Here is an 18,108-nt window from a genome sequence, read left to right on the forward strand (position 1 = left end):
TAATGGTCGTAACGGGTCCTAAAGGCAGTCTTCAGAATATCCTCAGGCTTCACTTTAATCTGGTGGTAACATAACCTGAGATCTATCTTACTGAACACACAAGCCCCTACTAATTGGTCCATCAGATCATCTATCCTAGGCAAAGGGTACCTATTCTTAATTGTCACCTTGTTTGACTGACGATAGTCTATACATAGCCTCATAGTCTCATCCTTCTTCTTAACTAACAACACTAGTGCTCCCCAGGGTGACACACTAGGCCTCACAAATTGTTTCTCTAAGATCTCCTCTAATTGTTTCTTAAGCTCGCTCAACTCTACAGGGGACATCCTATAAGGTGCTATGGACATAGGTCCAGTATAGGCACTAGGTCTACTCAACCTTTCTCTCAAGTGGTAATGCAGACACCTCCTCAAACACCTTTGGAAACTCCCTCACCAAGGGTATATTACTCACAGGGTTTTGGTCTCAACACTCATACTAGCTAAGATCATGTATACTTGTGCATCCTCCCTCAAAGATGCCTCAACTTGGTTAGTAGACAAAAACATATCCTCTTCACTCATACCAAACTCAAGAAAGACAACAAATTTCTCAAAACAGTTTAATAAGACATGGTTGGAAGATAACCAATCCATACTAAGAATAACATCAATTTGACTTAAAGGTAAAACAACCAAATCAATCAGAAAATCGTCTATCAGAAATTAAGACATTACATTGCAAACACACATCAAAAGTTAAAATAGACCCACTAGTAGGTGTATCCACAATCAAGTCAAATTTCAAAGAAGACACAACCAAGGAAAGTTTTCACGAGAAATAAATGAATATGTTGCACTTGAATCATACAACACAATCAAGGGGACTTGACTTATGAAACACGTATCTTGGATGAGATCATTGAACTATGCAACATTAATACCACTAAGAGCAAACACTCTCCTCGGGGTCCTCGGTCATCCACTTTGGTTATTCAAACTTCCACTGTTCTTCTCCTTCCTCGAATGTGGGCAACTGGTACTGAGGTGGCCCTAACCTTGGTAGTTAAAGCAAGTCACCTCTCTATCTATGCACTCACGAGCTATATGCCTAAGTCGACCACACTTCCCACACCTGAGTGGTGTAGAAACAATAGCATGAGCACCACCACCACCACTACCTCTGTTAGTAGGCTAAGACATCCTGTTAACTGGCTGAGAACTCCCACCAGCTGGGTGAAGTCCTCCAGTAGTCCTCTGTCCCCTAAAATAGTTTCCATATTTCCCAAGAGGGGAAGAATACGGCTTGGCACGACTATGAGTCACAAGGTTCTTCTCTTTCTCATGACTAGCATTGGCATTCCCATAAAATGCGAACTTCTCCCACTAATCCTCGTCAAAGATCCTACACATGTTGGTCAACTGTGCAAAGTTGTGGATACTGTGACAATTCACCATCATCTTTAGTTCTGGTCGGAGGCCATTGATAAACTTCACACATTTGAACCTCTCCCCAGTTTCCCCCTTTAAGGTCGCCCTTAAAGGAACTTAGCATTAACTCATCGCCCTTAAAAGGACTTAACATTAACTCGTCGCCCTTAAAGGGACTTAGCATTAACTCGTCGCCCTTAAAGGGACTTATGGTCGTGTGATTTTACAATTCATAGTTCACAACTCAATACACATATATATCTCAATCATATACATACTCAATTTATCACATACACTCAATCTCAATCACAATGGTATAATCTCAATTTAACACGTTATCACACCTCATGAATCATATACATTTTACCTATGAACTATACAATGCACACAATTACTCAATTATTTTCGAAATCATTTTAACCCGTCGGGTTCTCATAGTGGATCTCATCACAATACTTGTCGCCCTTAAAGGATCTTACAATTGTGTGATTGCACAGTTCATAACTCACAACTCAATACACACATCTCAATACACATTTATTTCACCATTTGTCACAGGTTCAATTTATCACATACTCATAATTTGAATCACCATTTCATAATCTCAATATAATAATTTATACAAAAGGTTTATCACAACATGGACAGTAAAACCCCTCAAATAATTTCACACAATTATATCAAAATCAAAGGTCAAAACGCAAAAACATCAAGAACACTCAAGTTCATCAATTAATTCTTATCAGAACATCAATTGGTACATAAAGACAATAATATTGTATTTATAATTGTAAAGAAAAAATTATAATTTAATAAACACCCCAAAATAAACCCCAATTTAATCCTCTAAGTATCCCGACACATGTTCTCACTAATCTCCAATTGTGAATAACTCATCTCTTACCTCTAAGCGAGCTCACGTATGTTCCGGCAACGATAACAACATCTCTAGCAATTTCTTGAGATTCCTAAAGTTTCTCCTCTTATTGCTCTGATAGGGTTCCCAAACGTTAGAGAGAAGGAGAAGGGATTGAAGTCTCCATTTGTACTATCTGCGTGCGATTCTGTTATCTTCCTCCATGAATACTAAATCGAAAATCCCAACGGTGAAGGTGTGGGGAATTGAATCTCCAACAACATATCAAAATTTTACAACAATCCAACGGTTAACGAATCTGGAATAGTAGTTTTACCGAGACAGTTTTGGATTTCTGCGGGAAAAGAAAATGTTACGATGCGAAGTGTATTTCTCTCAGCTCCGATATTTTCTCATAATTCCCAACGGTGAAAAGCCTAGGAATTGAGTTTTGAACCTGGTGCTTAAATTTCATGATGATCCAACAGTGAATGAGTCTGAGATCGTCATATTTCTAAGACAGATTTGGTGGTCTGCGGGAAAAAGAGAACGAAAATGAGAAGAGGAGACATCGTCGGTGTGAAAACTGGCCTAATATCGTTATTTATACCTAGGATACTCACAACTTATTATTTACTCTATTTATTTATTTTTATAATTTTATAAAAACAAACTATATTTTATTCTCTACATGATAAAAAGTATATATGGAATTACTTTTCGTCTTTTTCCTTCCAATAAATTCTTTAGTTGTTGCTATAGATATGTAATTGTTTCAATGTTTCTGGCTTGAAATAACCTGCATAAACCTGGTTTTAAAAAAATGGATTGGATTTTAATTGGTTTGCATATTTTTTTTTTTTGTAAAAATCTAGGTGTTCTTTAAGTATAATTTCTTTTTAAGCTTTTCATTGATGAACCTATAGCAAGATTGTGTTCAAAGTGTGTCATTAACGATAAATGTTATTCCTATGTCAAATATTACTCTTGAATTCTTTTAAGAGTGTATTTGGATAGGGTAATTTAATTAGGTAATGTATTTTTTATAGGAAATTAAATTCTTTTTTATTAAAAAGAACTGTTTGGATATTTTAGTAAAAAGAATTTAAAATTTTAGAAATTTAGAAAGGATTTTAGTTATTGAAAGAATAGAATTTCAAATTCTATCTTCAAGAGAGTGAATTTTGAAATTGCTTACTTTCATGAACCCAGATGGCAGAAAATGAAGGTATCGCTTCTCTTATATCCTCCCAGTCAATCTCCACCACACACCTCACCATCATCACCCCCACCACTATCAGCGACGGCCCCACCGCCCATGCCAGAATTGACGCCAGCAACGATGCGAAAAAAAAAACGCCATGAAAAATATCCTGCACCGTCACCACCGTCCTCCCCCCTCCCATATCCCCGTTGACAACTCGATGAACACCGTCACCGGCGACGTACCCAAGGACCCCACTACAATTGACGACGCGCCCGCCATGAACGCAAAATACCGTTGTCATCAACAAACCCTGCTCAAAAAAACCAGTTTTTTTTTTAAAAAAAATAATAACTATAACTAATTATATAATAACAAGTTATACAAAAGTAAGTAGTTATAAAATTATAATTAATCTTATAAAAATAATTTACTTTTATTTATTCATAATAATATATAATTTGTTATATAACTAATTATATTCATAAACGATTATATAACTAACCTTACATATAACTTGTTAAACAAAAAATAAGTAGGGTTATAATTTAGCTATTTACTAATTATAATTATGATTATTAAATAATGAAACCATGACCACATCTACCTGCAAATCTGGCCATCGAATATAACGTCCCTGTGTCCAATACATCAGAATTTTTAAAAAAAAGAGAGTTTAAATTGAATATTTCTTGATTGTTGAAGAGATAGGTTATATCCAAATAAAAAATTTTAAAAATAAAGAAATTAAATTAAAGTATTTAAAATTCTCATAATTTAAATTTCTTTAAAATTTTAAATTATTTCATCCAAATACACTCTTAAAAAAATTTCCAACTTTCATTTTGGAGGATTGGACTAATGTTACTATTTATATATATGCAACATATAATGTCTGACACATCTTGTTAGGAACCAGATTAGAAAAAAAATAAGAAAAGAGTTTCTGCGTAGTTCTCTCAAAATATAAGATTGAGTGATCCCCATTCTTCTAGCATACAAACTAAGTTACTGATTATTCTAGTTAACTATTGATACTCTACTTTAATTTGGCTAACTTGTAACTAACAATAACACATTTTATTGAATACAGTTCACTCCAGGTGCAAGTAGTATATAAAACTGGAGTTACTGCACTTAGGACAAGGCGATGCTGGTTCGGTATAATTGAGAATTCTGATTCCCTCTGTCGATACCAGTTGGACAAGGGCTTGGTATACTCATGTAATCTCCTTTAAGATTTTATTCATGTTTTATCCACCATATTTTCTAAAAAGTAGTCATTGAACTTTAAAAAATCTTTATTTTGTTGGACAAGGGCTTGGTATACTCATGCATTTAGGACAAGGGCTTTTAAGATTTTGTGGTTTAGCATCATGTTTTGACTTTTATTTGTAATCACACTACACAATGCCAAGTTGAGTTATTGCCAATTGCCCCTGATATTGTATCCCCTTGTGTGCCATTCAGCCTGATAACATGGTGTTATATATGTTCCTTCACCATTAGAATCCCCATTCTACAATTAACGTCTTTTCTAAAGGAGCAGGGGGCAAATTGAAAAGACTCGGTGACTTGCAGAAGGACAATTCTTCTTGTGATAATGAAGAACAACTGAAGAAATTCTCTGCCAAAACTTTTAATTGACGAAGGAAGCAAGATATTTTGGCGCGTAATGGCAATTAATAGAGGAGGGTTGAGTCTCTGTATAAATAGTAATAAAAATAAAATAAAACAAAAAAAAAATGCGAATTGAATTAACAAGTTGAACGGTAGACAGGTAAAGCTTTTAAAAATTAGATGAGAGATAGTTTCCAAAAGTGAGTTTTTTTTGGGTACAATCCAAAAGAGAATTTCTGAGAGTCTCCTTAGCATTAATCTTTTAATAATTATTCCGGGTTAGAGGCTGTACATAATTATTTGTTGTTGTTATAAACATCAGGAAAAATTTCATGAGATTGAAATATGATTATTTAGAAACTGTGATATAGAATAACTTAATAATTTCTCTAACGTGTGACGTGATCAATGATGAGTGAAAATGTAAAATTTGTGACGTGTGAGTTAAGTGTGCAATGAATGAAAAAGTGAGGTTTGTTATGTGTCTGAATGAAGCACACTGGGTGAGAGACAAAGAGAGTTATTTTTATTGAGCGCATTTCCTCGTGTCGAATTGTGGATAATGATTTTTCATTTGCAAGCTGTAAAGCGTAAAAAAAAATTAGAAAAAAAAAACAAAATTTAGTGGCAAAACAACTCCAACGGCTTATGGACAAAAATAAACAATTTTGACTTTTATTTCTAGTGTAAGTCACATTAGTGTGATTTGTGTATTATCCAATTATACTATGATGTGATTTAAATCTCATATTAAATAATTTATTTAATTAAATTTAATAAAATATAATCTAATTAATTGTAATTAAATATTATTTAATAAATTTAAAATTTATCTAATAAAATAATATGATCTAATTATATATAATAAATTAATCTTGTAATTGTGTTTTATCCAACATTAGAACAAGTCTATATTTTATCAAAATTTAATAAAATTTCAAAATATATATTTATTTTATCTTTATCTTAATTTCGAAATATATATTTCCGAAATAACCATCAATAATTTTTATAAGTTATTTGAAACATTCTTATAAATATTTGTTACAAAATAAGTTTAAATAAATTATTCCTAAACTAATTTTAATGAGATAAAACGATAAGATACGCGTTGACTAGCCTAATCAACTGTGTAAGTCAAGGTTTAATTATGCCTTGCAGTCACCATTCACTTAGCTGGACGAGTACTGGTGTTTAGTTATTTTCCGCCATAAATTATCTAACCTCTCCCTTGGCCTACCTGCGTGAAATATTATCGTTTACTTAATTTTTTTTTTCTATCTCATTATTACTTTACTTTTTTGTACTAGTATTTCTTTCTTATTTTATTGCATCCTTTTTAACATTTGTTAATAGGAATTGACTCTAGTAAAATTGAGGTTAAATAATTTATTTCATTTCTAATAATTTAGACAATTATTTTATTTTAAAATTTTATCATTAATGTTATAATTATCACATTTAATGTAGCATCTTTAATTTTTCTTTTATATTATTTATGTGTAAAATTAAACCTTTATATTTTTGGATTAAAAGTTAATAATTAAAATTATAATACAATTTTAAAATATTAAATCTTAATAATCACTTTTTTAATTCACTTTAAGTAAATAGTTATTAGAAAAAAAAACAAATTTTAGGTAAATAGTTTTGATTTATTTCACAACTTCTAAGTATGATACTTTAAATATTTTTCAACATTTTCTTTATAATTTTTAATTAAAAATTATAGATAAAGATTATAACTTTTAATTAAAAATTATAAAATTAAAATTACAGCTATATATATTTTTCCTAAGGTGAATAAAGAATATAGTGATTAAAAAATAATTATTAAGGATTTAAATATTTTATAATTTTATTACATATATATTTTTGTATTTTAGTGTAATTTTAATTATAAAATTTTTAGTTTACATATAAATAAATATGCAAGAAAAATTAAAGATGATGCATTAAATAAGATAGTCATAACATTAATGATAAAAATTTTGAATAAGACAATTGTTTAAATTCTATTATCAAATTATTTAATCTTAATTTTATTTGAAATTAATTAGACAAACCTTTCTTAATATATCTTTCTTGTTTTATCTTTCTTCTTTACTGTTTACTCATACTATACTGGCGAACCTTTAAAGTATGTTTGGATAGAAAATTTTAATTAAGGAAAATAATTTATCAAAAAATTTTAATTAAGGAAAGTAATTTATCAGAAAATTTTAATTAAGGAAAGTATTAGAATTCATTGTTTGGATGTTTTTTTGTGAAGAATTTAAAATTTTAGAATTTTAAACAACTAAAAATCTGGAATTTCAATTTTCTTCTAAAATGTGAGAAATTGAAATTCTCTTCTTACCGTCTTCTTCAAGAAACACTGTATGAAACATCAATCGGGTCTGAGCGTAGAGGAACGGGTATAACTAGCACATCAATCATATCTTGTCTTTTTTTCATTCATTTTTTTCATCCTCATAATGTTAACTTTTTTTATCCAAATATAAAATTTTGAAAATAAAATAATTTCAATAGAAGTATTTAAAATTCTTAAAATTTAAAATTTCTCATAATTTTAGATTCCTCCATTCAAACATACTCTTAATATTTTCCTAACATAAAATTGACACAAAACAAGGATAAATACAGTCAAATAACCAATCAGATTTACTATGACATTATCCTTTCGTACTATCAACTTTATAATTAGGGCCGTCCAGCTTTTCTCTTTGCAACAATCAGATTCTTTGGTATCGCTTCGTCCTATCAACGTTTAATATCATGCAGCATTTCTCTTTTAATAATTTCTTTCATACTTTAATCCAATCTGACCCGGGCTGTCTAAAGTAAAAAGTAAAAACCCACTTGCTACAAATTTGCTCATAGAAAAAGAAGCAACTACTACAATAATATCGCGTCCCTTCCAAAGGTGGCCTATATAAAAATTGTAATCCTGTAAATTGAGTTATATTAATATTGAACTTATGACAACAATGGGATTGATGGCCATGTCGATGCGGATGCAACTAGCCCTGATACAAGGTCAGTCCAAGATACGGTTGCTAACATCAATCAACAAAATTTATGTTGTTATTTTATGTTAAACAAAAAGTTACACATAGACCAAAAGACTAAACATATAATTTTCTGGTTTAATTAAATTTATTTTAGATCTCACTCATCATAATTTTGGATTCTAGTGGTGTTGGTGATTGTGCCGGCAAGCATGGGAACTACAGCAGCTAACCAAACCCTGCTTGGCTGCCCAAGGTTTTGTGGAAGTGTTCCAATTCCATATCCATTTGGAATAGGCAAATCATCTGAAACCGGTCACAACCGTTTCTTGGAGGGAGCATTGGAGCTCACTTGCGAGGCAAAAACACCAAAAGGGGGTCTTTTTACAAATTATTTACCAAAAAGAGGCTCTTTTGCAATTATTTGTGGGGGGGTCTGTTTTTTTATTGCAAAGCGCCCCCCAGATAGGCGCCTTCACTGTGCACGTGACACGTGGCACAGCAGGTAGCGCCCCTGACGCGGGCGCCTTTGGTAGCGCCTAGGGGTCAGGCACCACTGGTGGCGCCCCTACTGTAGGCGCTACGGCTAGCGCAGGGCAGCCAGGCGCCTGCCCCCCCAGCCCCTTCCCACACCCCCCCCCCCCCAGCCTCTTCTTCTCACACCCCCCCAATCTCTTCCCACACCCCCCACCCCAAAATTGTATATTTTTTATATTGTTTATCAAAAATTTAAATTTTGTTTCATTTTTGTTATTAGTATTATTTGTTATTTTTTTATATTCCCACACCCCCCACCCCAAAATTTCAATAAGATTATTTTTTATACACTCTAAATTGTATATTTTTTAATTTGTTTATCAAAAATTTAAATTTTTTTCATTTTTATTATTAGTATTATTTGTTATTTTTTTATATTTTATTATTCTCTCTTTTTGAAGTATATATAAGTACATTTTCAATAAAATACATTTTCACCTAAAATACATTTTGAAATCCTAAAATGTTTTAAAATGCTTTTTGATTTGGTCAATTCTTTTTTGATTTGGCCATTAAATTACGTTAGAGATCACTTTTGGTTTATGTGTCATTAACATTATGGTTATTTATTTTTATTTATTTTAAAAGTATTGCACAATAAATTGAAACGTTGAAGTGACAATAATATAAAATTAACATAAAAAAAATCATACAAAGTACATGACAATATGAAACACATGGAAAAAAATAATACAAAGTACATGAAAATGTTAAACCATGCGGAAAAAATGTAAACTCATTATTAATCAATCATCACTATATCTGTGATGCCGTGACGAAGTCCCACATGGCCGGTCCTAATTTCTAGCTGCCCTATCAGGATTTCTTCTTCTAGGATTCGCCCTTTCATCCACTTGGTCAGCCTCGGCAGAGAAATCATGACGTAAATCGACCCCTAATAAGTCGTCCATGTCGGGTATATCTCCAAGTACATTCCACGGACCAGCAAGTGGGGCATTTGGGGTCAATACTTGACCACTTTGGGTAAATGAAGGAGTTGCCGTTGAAGAATGAGAGGACCCAAATATGCCTGCAAAACTATACCCTGGTTGAAAATCATGTGGGTATGAATACATCGGCGGCATCTGAGACGGTTCTTGGGTGAATGTCGGCGGTGTGTAATACATTCCATGTTGTCGTTCTGGCATCGGAGGCAAACTATATGTTGCTGCATCAATAGTTTCCCGACGTCGCGCTAAGCCTCGAGTCTCCACACTTTGCCGTAGTATATTAAACTGTTGATGTTCAAATTGTGGCTGAGAAGGGGGAGCATCTTCATGTGCCTCAAGTATCCTATCCTCTTCCTCAGACAAAAGAGTGATCTTCTCGATACATGGCAGTAAATCGTCAAAAGTACAAACCCTTCTCCCAACAGGCGATACCATAAAATGTAGTGTTTCGGCGATTTCACCCTGCATAGAAAATAAATGAATAGTTATTAAAATAATCTTAAATAAGCACAACATTCTTTTCTAAATTATAATGGACAATGTATACCAATAGTCCTCTTCTTGCATGTTTTGGGTCGACATAAACTTTTGTTTTACGCCTGTACCACCTCATATATTCAGAGTTCAGACCGAGGGTCCCTGTTTGTGGCGGCGTCTGCTCTACTCTCCTTTCATAGCGACTATTCCATTCATTAAGCGCGGGTTGCATTAGTCGCATCCAATTTTTTCCTTCCTTTCCCTTTAATGTCAAGTCATGTATGTTGTTGGGTTGCATTACTGGTCCCAGAATAGGTTGCTGCATTCCAAATTGTCTCATGACTCTATCCGGCTGGTGCCATTCCACTTTTTGAAAACAAATAAGTGGTATGATACATGTCCATAATACAGACCCAAAAAAATAAACTTGACTCAAATTCATTTCCACATGTCCAGCATAAGGGATCCATACAAACTGCATATAAAAGTTAAATTTAATAAATTAATTAAGAAATACAACATCATTTAATAAACAAACATCAAAATTGTTACCTCGTCGCGTTTCATGACATCTAATTTACGACGAAACTCAATTAAATTGTCATTGCCTATGTGATGCAATTCACCTCCCAACCATCTTCACAAAAAATTAAATAACAAAATAAAATGTTACATAGAATAATGATTAACATCAACCAAGCATGTTTATTAATAATGAATTCAAAATAGTAAAGGAAAGTATACCTGTAACCAAGTGGCACGTTTTGTTGTTGTGGAGGAATAACTAAGGGGGCTAATGTTGGGCATCGTTCCCATGCCCATAATTGAATCAAGAGAGTGAAACCGCCTATTGATTTAGCATTATAGTCTGTTGCGATGCACATCTCTCTATAAAGGTTACCCAAAACAGCAGCTCCCCATGCATAACTACTGCACTCTCTAAGGTCTCTCAGAAACTGCAAATATTTCAAATGCACCCGTTTGCTGCTTTTGTCAACAAACATTACCCCTCCTATGAATCGTAAGATCCAAACACAAGCAAATCTTTGAAGGCCTTCTTGGTTGCCTGTAAAATCATGAATATTTGCAAAATGAGAAGACAACCAACTCAATTTAATTGAGTTCTCATCAATTGCAGCATCGTCAGGCATGACACCCAATAATTCATGAAACAATTCAAACTAGTCAATATTTGTATTTCCAATTAATAGTCTTCCATCCACAGGAATACCAAGTAGCACAGAAACATCTTGGAGTGTAATAGTTGTCTCTCCACACTTCAAATGAAATGTATGCGTTTCTGGCCTCCACCTTTCAATAAAAGCATTCACCAATGCTCCATTCACTTTCAGTTGCGCTAATTTCATTATTGGGTACAAATCCGAAATTTGTAATAGAGGAATAATTTCTTCGGGCGGTGCTTCTCTATGATTGTACAGTGGTGTGGCTCGTCGAATTTTTAATGTCCTATCATTAGCACCATTCCAAATATGTTGGGATACATGATTTTTTTGCATCCACAATAAATCATCCTCTAATGGTCCAGATACCACATCATAATGATGAGAAGATGACGAACTAGCCATATTAAAACTCCTGTATAGAAAGAAAAAAAAATTAATAGTCACACATATCATAAATAATAAATAAAGTCAAGTACGTACGCATAATTTAAATTTTAGAAACGAGCACGTAATTTAAATTTTAGAAACGAACACGTAATTTAAATTTTCTTCACATTGAGTGAGGAATTTTTTTACTTAATTTTCAGAAAATATATATATTTTTTTTCTCCATTTCAACAATTTCAAAAAACATATATATATATATATATATATATATAAAATAAAAAATAATTTCTACACATTGACAAATTTTTTTTCTTCATTTTCAGAAAATATATATATATTTTTTGTCAATTTCAACAATTTCAAAATATATATATATATATATATATATATATATATATAATAAAAAATAATTTTTACACATTCAGAAATTTTTTTCTTCATTTTCAGAAAATATATATATATTTTTTGTCAATTTCAGCAATTTCAATATATATATATATATATATATATATATATATATATATATATAATAAAAATTTCTTCACATTGAGGAATTTTTTTTCTCAACTTTCAGAAAATATATATATATTTTTTGTCAATTTCAGCAATTTCAATAAATATATATATATATATATATATATATATATAAATAAATAATTTCTTCACATTGAGGATTTTTTTTTCTCAACTTTCAGAAAATATATATATTTTTTTCCTCAATTTCACCAATTTCAGAAAATAATATAAGAACACGTATATATATATTTTTTATATATAATAATAATATGCCTTTCTTTTTTAAATACGCCTAGTAACAATATTACAATAATATTTATTATGAATCTTAATTAAATTTATATTCTAAAAATTAAACAACCGTAACATAAATAAACAATTTGTTATATAATTAATAAAAAATAACTAAAATAATAAACAAGTTAAACTAACAGCAAAAATATATAAAGATAAAAAAAATAAACTTGTTATGTTGTGGGGGGTGGCGCCTGGTCCCTAGGCGTCTAGGGTCGCGCCTGGTGCAGGGGCGCCACCAGTCGCGCCCAGTGACAGGGCGCTACCAGACGCGCCTGCGTCAGGGGGACACTACCTGTTGTTCCCTCGTGCGTCGCGCCTGTGCCACGTGTCACGTGCATAATGGAGACGCCTGTCTGGGGGGCGCTTTACAATAAAAAAACAGATTCCCCCAAAAATAATTACAAAAGAACCCCTTTTTAATAAATAATTTGTAAAAAGACCCCCTTTTGATGTTTTTGTCCACTTGCCATGATGACACCAATTTATATGATGGAGGCACGAATGACAAAATTTTGAATATAACCCTCGACGGTAAAATGGACTTGCTTTTCAATATATCCCACGTTTGCAAAAGGAAACTTGGAAACAGATTAAGAACGGGCACTGCATTCGCGCTCAAAAGTCAGGCTTTTGCCATTTCCAGCGAGGACAACGAGTTCGTAACTGTAGGCTGCGACACTTATGGCTATCTCCACTCTTTTCACAACCGTACGAAATCTTCAACAGGATGCTTGACGAGATGTGTCAGCAAGGAGAGTGTGGAAAGCATTCAAAGACATGGAATACAAATTAAACATTCAGCTTTGAAAATTTCTATTACTCCTCCCACTTCAACAACTGCAGCTCTTCCTTTGTTGTCAAAAAGGGAACCTACCATTTCTCGGTGGATCATTTACGCTACTTCCCCCTCCTGAACACTCACATTGTCATTGATTGGAAAATTGGAAGCGACAAATGTGAAATTTCCAAGAAGAGTCCTCGCCATGCGTGCAGGTATAAAAATAGCCATTGTGAGAACGCGGGAAATGGCTACCTATGCAAATGTAATGCAGGCTACGAGGGAAACCCATACCACCCGGATGGTTGCGTAGGTAATTAACCTTTCTGGCTAGTTTCTCTTGTATAGGTTTAATTATATTCTTAAGTCTCCCAGTCTGAGATAAATCAGAATTGGTTTCCATAAAGAAAATTATTTTTTTTAAAGAAAGAAAATTTAATTTAATCTCTACAATTTCAAAAATTCTATTTTCAGTCGTCTATATATAAATACAATTAATGTTAACGAAAGTGGTACATGTGACCAATACCGATAACATCTTATATGTTACTACTTTTGTTATTAATGTTGTTTGCCTTTAGAGACTAAAAACTGATTATTATTTTTAATTCTAGGTACTATAATGTTTTTTTTTTCTCAATTTGAAAAATAAATCCCAATTCCAAATGCTAAAATCATAATAATATCCTCGTGTATATAACTATAGCTATTGTGGCGGCATGAAAATTTATTCCCCAAAACATTAATTTAAATATATATATATATATATATATATATATATATATATATAACTCTTGTCTTTTTTTGACTTTGAGAATAAAAAAAATTAAATTAGTCATTTGTTCTTTATAATTTCACCATTCTTATTTTTTTTTTAGTTTCTATAGTTGAAAGTAGATTTTTTTTAATTCTTATAACATTTTAATTTTTGTTGAAAGTGGTTTTTTTAGTTCTTATAATTTATATTTTAATTTTTTTAGTTTCTATAGTTTGAAAGTGGTCTTTTAGTCCCTATATTTTATATTTTAATTTCATTTTAATCCTTACCATCAAAATATGAGTAATATTATCAATTAGAATTAACTACAAAAATATTAGCAACTAATTCATAACTAATTTATCGTAAAATAATTTGTAATAAAAAAATAGTTGATAATGTATAACTAATTTGTAGTTAATTATTTTTATATATTTTTAAGGACTAAAAGGTAATTAAAATATATATTATAAGGATTAAAAAGATCAATTTCGAACTATAGAAACTAAAAGAGAATTGAATGATGATAAGAAATTATTTCTCAACAATTATTATTAAGTTTTTTTTTAGCAAATGATAGTGAAAGGTAGAAGTTTTCATAAATGGATTTAATCTAACAAAAAATAAAAGTTAAACGAATCAAAAGTAAAATAAAAAAGAATTTTTTCACTAGATTGAATTTTGGATTTGATTTAAAAATAAATTTAATCAAATTAAATCTGAATATACACTTTTATTTATAAATTTATGATATATACACTCTTGTGTTTAATTTTTTTATTTCTTATATACATTTAAAATTATCAATTAACTTATAGAAATTTATGATAAATAAATTAAATTAAATATATTTAAAGAATTATATGACTAGTAGCTATAAATAACTTAATTATAGATGAAATATTTGATAATTTGATTTACTTTTTATTATGTTTATCATTTATTTAATCAATATTTTACTGAAAAATAAATTAAAACTAAAATAAAAAATTATTTCAAGTCAAACACTTTTAAATAGAATTGTACAATTAATTAGATAAAATTTAAATATTAAACTAAAATAATTAAATAATGAATAAAAATTAAAATAATTGAATCAAATGATTTTTTTATCAATACGGTTCCAATTCAATCTACAAATGCGCCCAGTGAAATGTACAAAAAAACAGGGGGAAAGAACTTTTGGGTTTGACATGGAACTATTGGTTGTTGACAATTCGGGTGTGTTTGGGATAGATGTAAAAATTAAATTATTTCAATAATTAATTATATGTATAATTGATTATTGTTATAATTGATTGTAAAATTGTTTTTTATGTAAGTTTGTTGAAATGTCGTTTTAAGATAACTAATTATTTTTGTTTGAATGAAAAAAAAAAACAAGTTTTTACACCATAAAAGAGTATAAAAATAACTAAAAGGATAAGAATTATTGAAAAATAATAATAAACTATAAAATTTCAGATTAAGAAAAAATTATTTTTTTTCAACTTATTTGTTCTAAATTTCAGTTGTTTCCAATTATTTAGATTATATTGAAAACAATTATTTTGAGAAGAAAACAGCTAAAATCACAATACTTCAGCTATCTCAACACATGCTCGTTGCTAACTTCAGAAATTTAGTAAACTATCACAAAGAAATATTATATTTACTTGGCTTAAATAATAACCCTTTTTTCCTATAAAATAGGGTTTTTCTTTTCTACTTTAATATTTTTAATCTTTTAAATATTTAAAAATTTTAGTACATACGATCAAGTAACAACATTAACATTCACTAACATGACAATGACATTAATATTTAATTGACTTGTCATTCTGAATAATAGTTACACATCATTTTATTTATAAATTACATTTTTAATTCTTCAATTAGTTTGATGTCATCTTTGAACACGTGAAGAATTAAAATTATAGTTTACAAAAAAAAATTATATCAAACTAATCTATAATACTCCTTGATGACATTGTATGTGAATTGACTACCAATATCATTGTAAGATTACTAGTTAAAGTTGTCACGTATCACAGAAATTAAATAAATCCAAAATCTTTAAAGAAATAAATCAAAACAAGAATCTTTAAAGCACTAAAGTAATAAAAAAACATTTTATAGATCCAAAATAGTCCTATTACTTGGATGATTTCTTAGTCTAACAATACAGTTATTTCTGTTACACACTTGCAGACATTAACGAATGCAAGACAGGACAACATTCATGCATAAGTCCTAAGAAATGTCGAAACACCATTGGAAATTACACATGTTTCTGTCATAAGTGGCAATCCGGAAACGGAAGAAAGGAAGGAGGCTGCAACATACATACCATGGTTATCGTTGGTAAAAAAACTAAACGGCTCCAATTTACTTTACTTTAGTTCTTGCAGTTGAACTCTTTTCCTGCACGTATCTCTGCTCGAAAAACAATTAAAAAATTGCATTCAACATATTTTGAATACAGGAGCCGCAGCTGGATTTGTTATTCTATTCGTGGGGACTGCTATGCCGTACTTAATATACCAAAAAAGGAAGCTCGTCAAACTAAAAGAGAAATTCTTTCAGCAAAATGGTGGTTTGATTTTGTTACAGAAACTCTCTACATCGGAAAAGTCCTCCCGTTTTATGCAAATTTTCACAGAAGAAGAACTAAAGAAGGCCACCCGCGATTTTGATGAGAGTTCAATCGTTGGCAAAGGAGGTTTTGGTACAGTTTTCAAAGGATTTCTAGAAGATAACAGAACTGTAGCTATCAAGAAATCCAAAATAGTTGATGACAACCAAAAGGAACAATTCATTAATGAGGTGATTGTTCTATCCCAAATCAACCATAGGAATGTGGTCAGACTCTTGGGATGTTGTTTAGAGACAAAAGTTCCTTTATTGGTATATGAATTTGTTAACAATGGCACCCTTTTTGATTTGATACACACTGAAAGAACCGTGAATGGTGCAACTTGGAAAACACGTGTAAGGATAGCAGCAGAGGCCGCTGGAGCTCTATCATATCTGCACTCAGAAGCCTCAATTCCCATTATCCACAGAGATGTGAAGACTGCTAACATCCTCTTGGATAACACTTACACTGCCAAAGTGTCGGATTTTGGAGCTTCAATATTGATTCCACTTGATCAAACTGCATTATCCACATTTGTGCAAGGAACTTTTGGCTATTTAGACCCAGAGTACGTGCAAACAGGCCAACTAACGGAGAAAAGTGATGTGTACAGCTTTGGGGCAGTGCTTATAGAGCTGTTAACAGGGGAGAAACCTTATTCCTTTGGCAAGCCTGGAGAGAAAAAAAATCTAGCCAACCACTTTCTATCTAGCTTGAAAGAGGATCGCCTAGTTGATGTTCTACAAGTTGGAATTTTGAATGAAGAAAATGAAAAGGAGATTAAGAAGGTAGCTTTTCTTGCTGCAAAGTGCTTGAGACTTAAAGGGGAAGAAAGGCCTAGCATGAAGGAAGTTGCAATAGAGTTGCAGAAGCATCACTTGATTAATACAGACCCAAATCAAAAGGAGAATGAATACCAGCTGGTTCATGAGGCACCATCTAACATTTATGAGTCCGGTGATAGCAACAGCCATCAAGGGCTTGGCAGCATTGGGGATCAAGTACTAGCTGCTATGAATGATGGAAGATGATTATGGCTTGGCGGCATACACTCCATTTTTTATCAAAGTTATTTTACAACCTTTTTGTAATCTTTATGAAAAATCCACTTAGTTGTTTTCATGAGTGTGTATTTGTGTGTATTTATAAAAATAAGCACATATTTTCATTAAAAAATTGTATGTTTATTGCATTTAGCGAGTGACTAACAAAGTTTTAATAAATTTTAAAAATATGTATTATTTTTTTTCTTCCATCAACTCCTATGTTATCATGAGCAAAATATTTTCTCAACTTGTAAAATTTTCGCCTCACCTATCATCTACAAAACAAAATACACATATTATCGTAAAAAGTGGTTTCTTTGAGTATTTCGAGAAGCAAAATCATTAATGATAACATCAACATCAATATTTTCTAACATATCATTCTCAATAGATAAAATTATCAAATCACTCAATCTTTCTTGTGACATTGATGACCTCAAGTAAGTTTTTATTAATTTT

General features: G+C 31.2%; 1 protein-coding gene across 1 annotated transcript; it reads left to right on the forward strand.

Annotated features, from left to right (window-relative positions):
- Positions 1-13,251: 13,251 nt before the first annotated feature.
- On the forward strand, positions 13,252-17,718 carry LOC100776778 (wall-associated receptor kinase 5). The gene is made up of 3 exons (XM_006596185.3): positions 13,252-13,542; positions 16,177-16,329; positions 16,451-17,718. The coding sequence occupies exons 2-3, from the start codon at positions 16,317-16,319 to the stop codon at positions 17,632-17,634; spliced, it is 1,197 nt and encodes a 398-aa protein (XP_006596248.1). The 5' UTR covers positions 13,252-13,542; positions 16,177-16,316; the 3' UTR covers positions 17,635-17,718.
- Positions 17,719-18,108: the final 390 nt, after the last annotated feature.

This window comes from Glycine max, chromosome 14 (genome assembly GCF_000004515.6).
Source record: "Glycine max cultivar Williams 82 chromosome 14, Glycine_max_v4.0, whole genome shotgun sequence".
Classification (NCBI taxonomy): domain Eukaryota; kingdom Viridiplantae; phylum Streptophyta; class Magnoliopsida; order Fabales; family Fabaceae; genus Glycine; species Glycine max.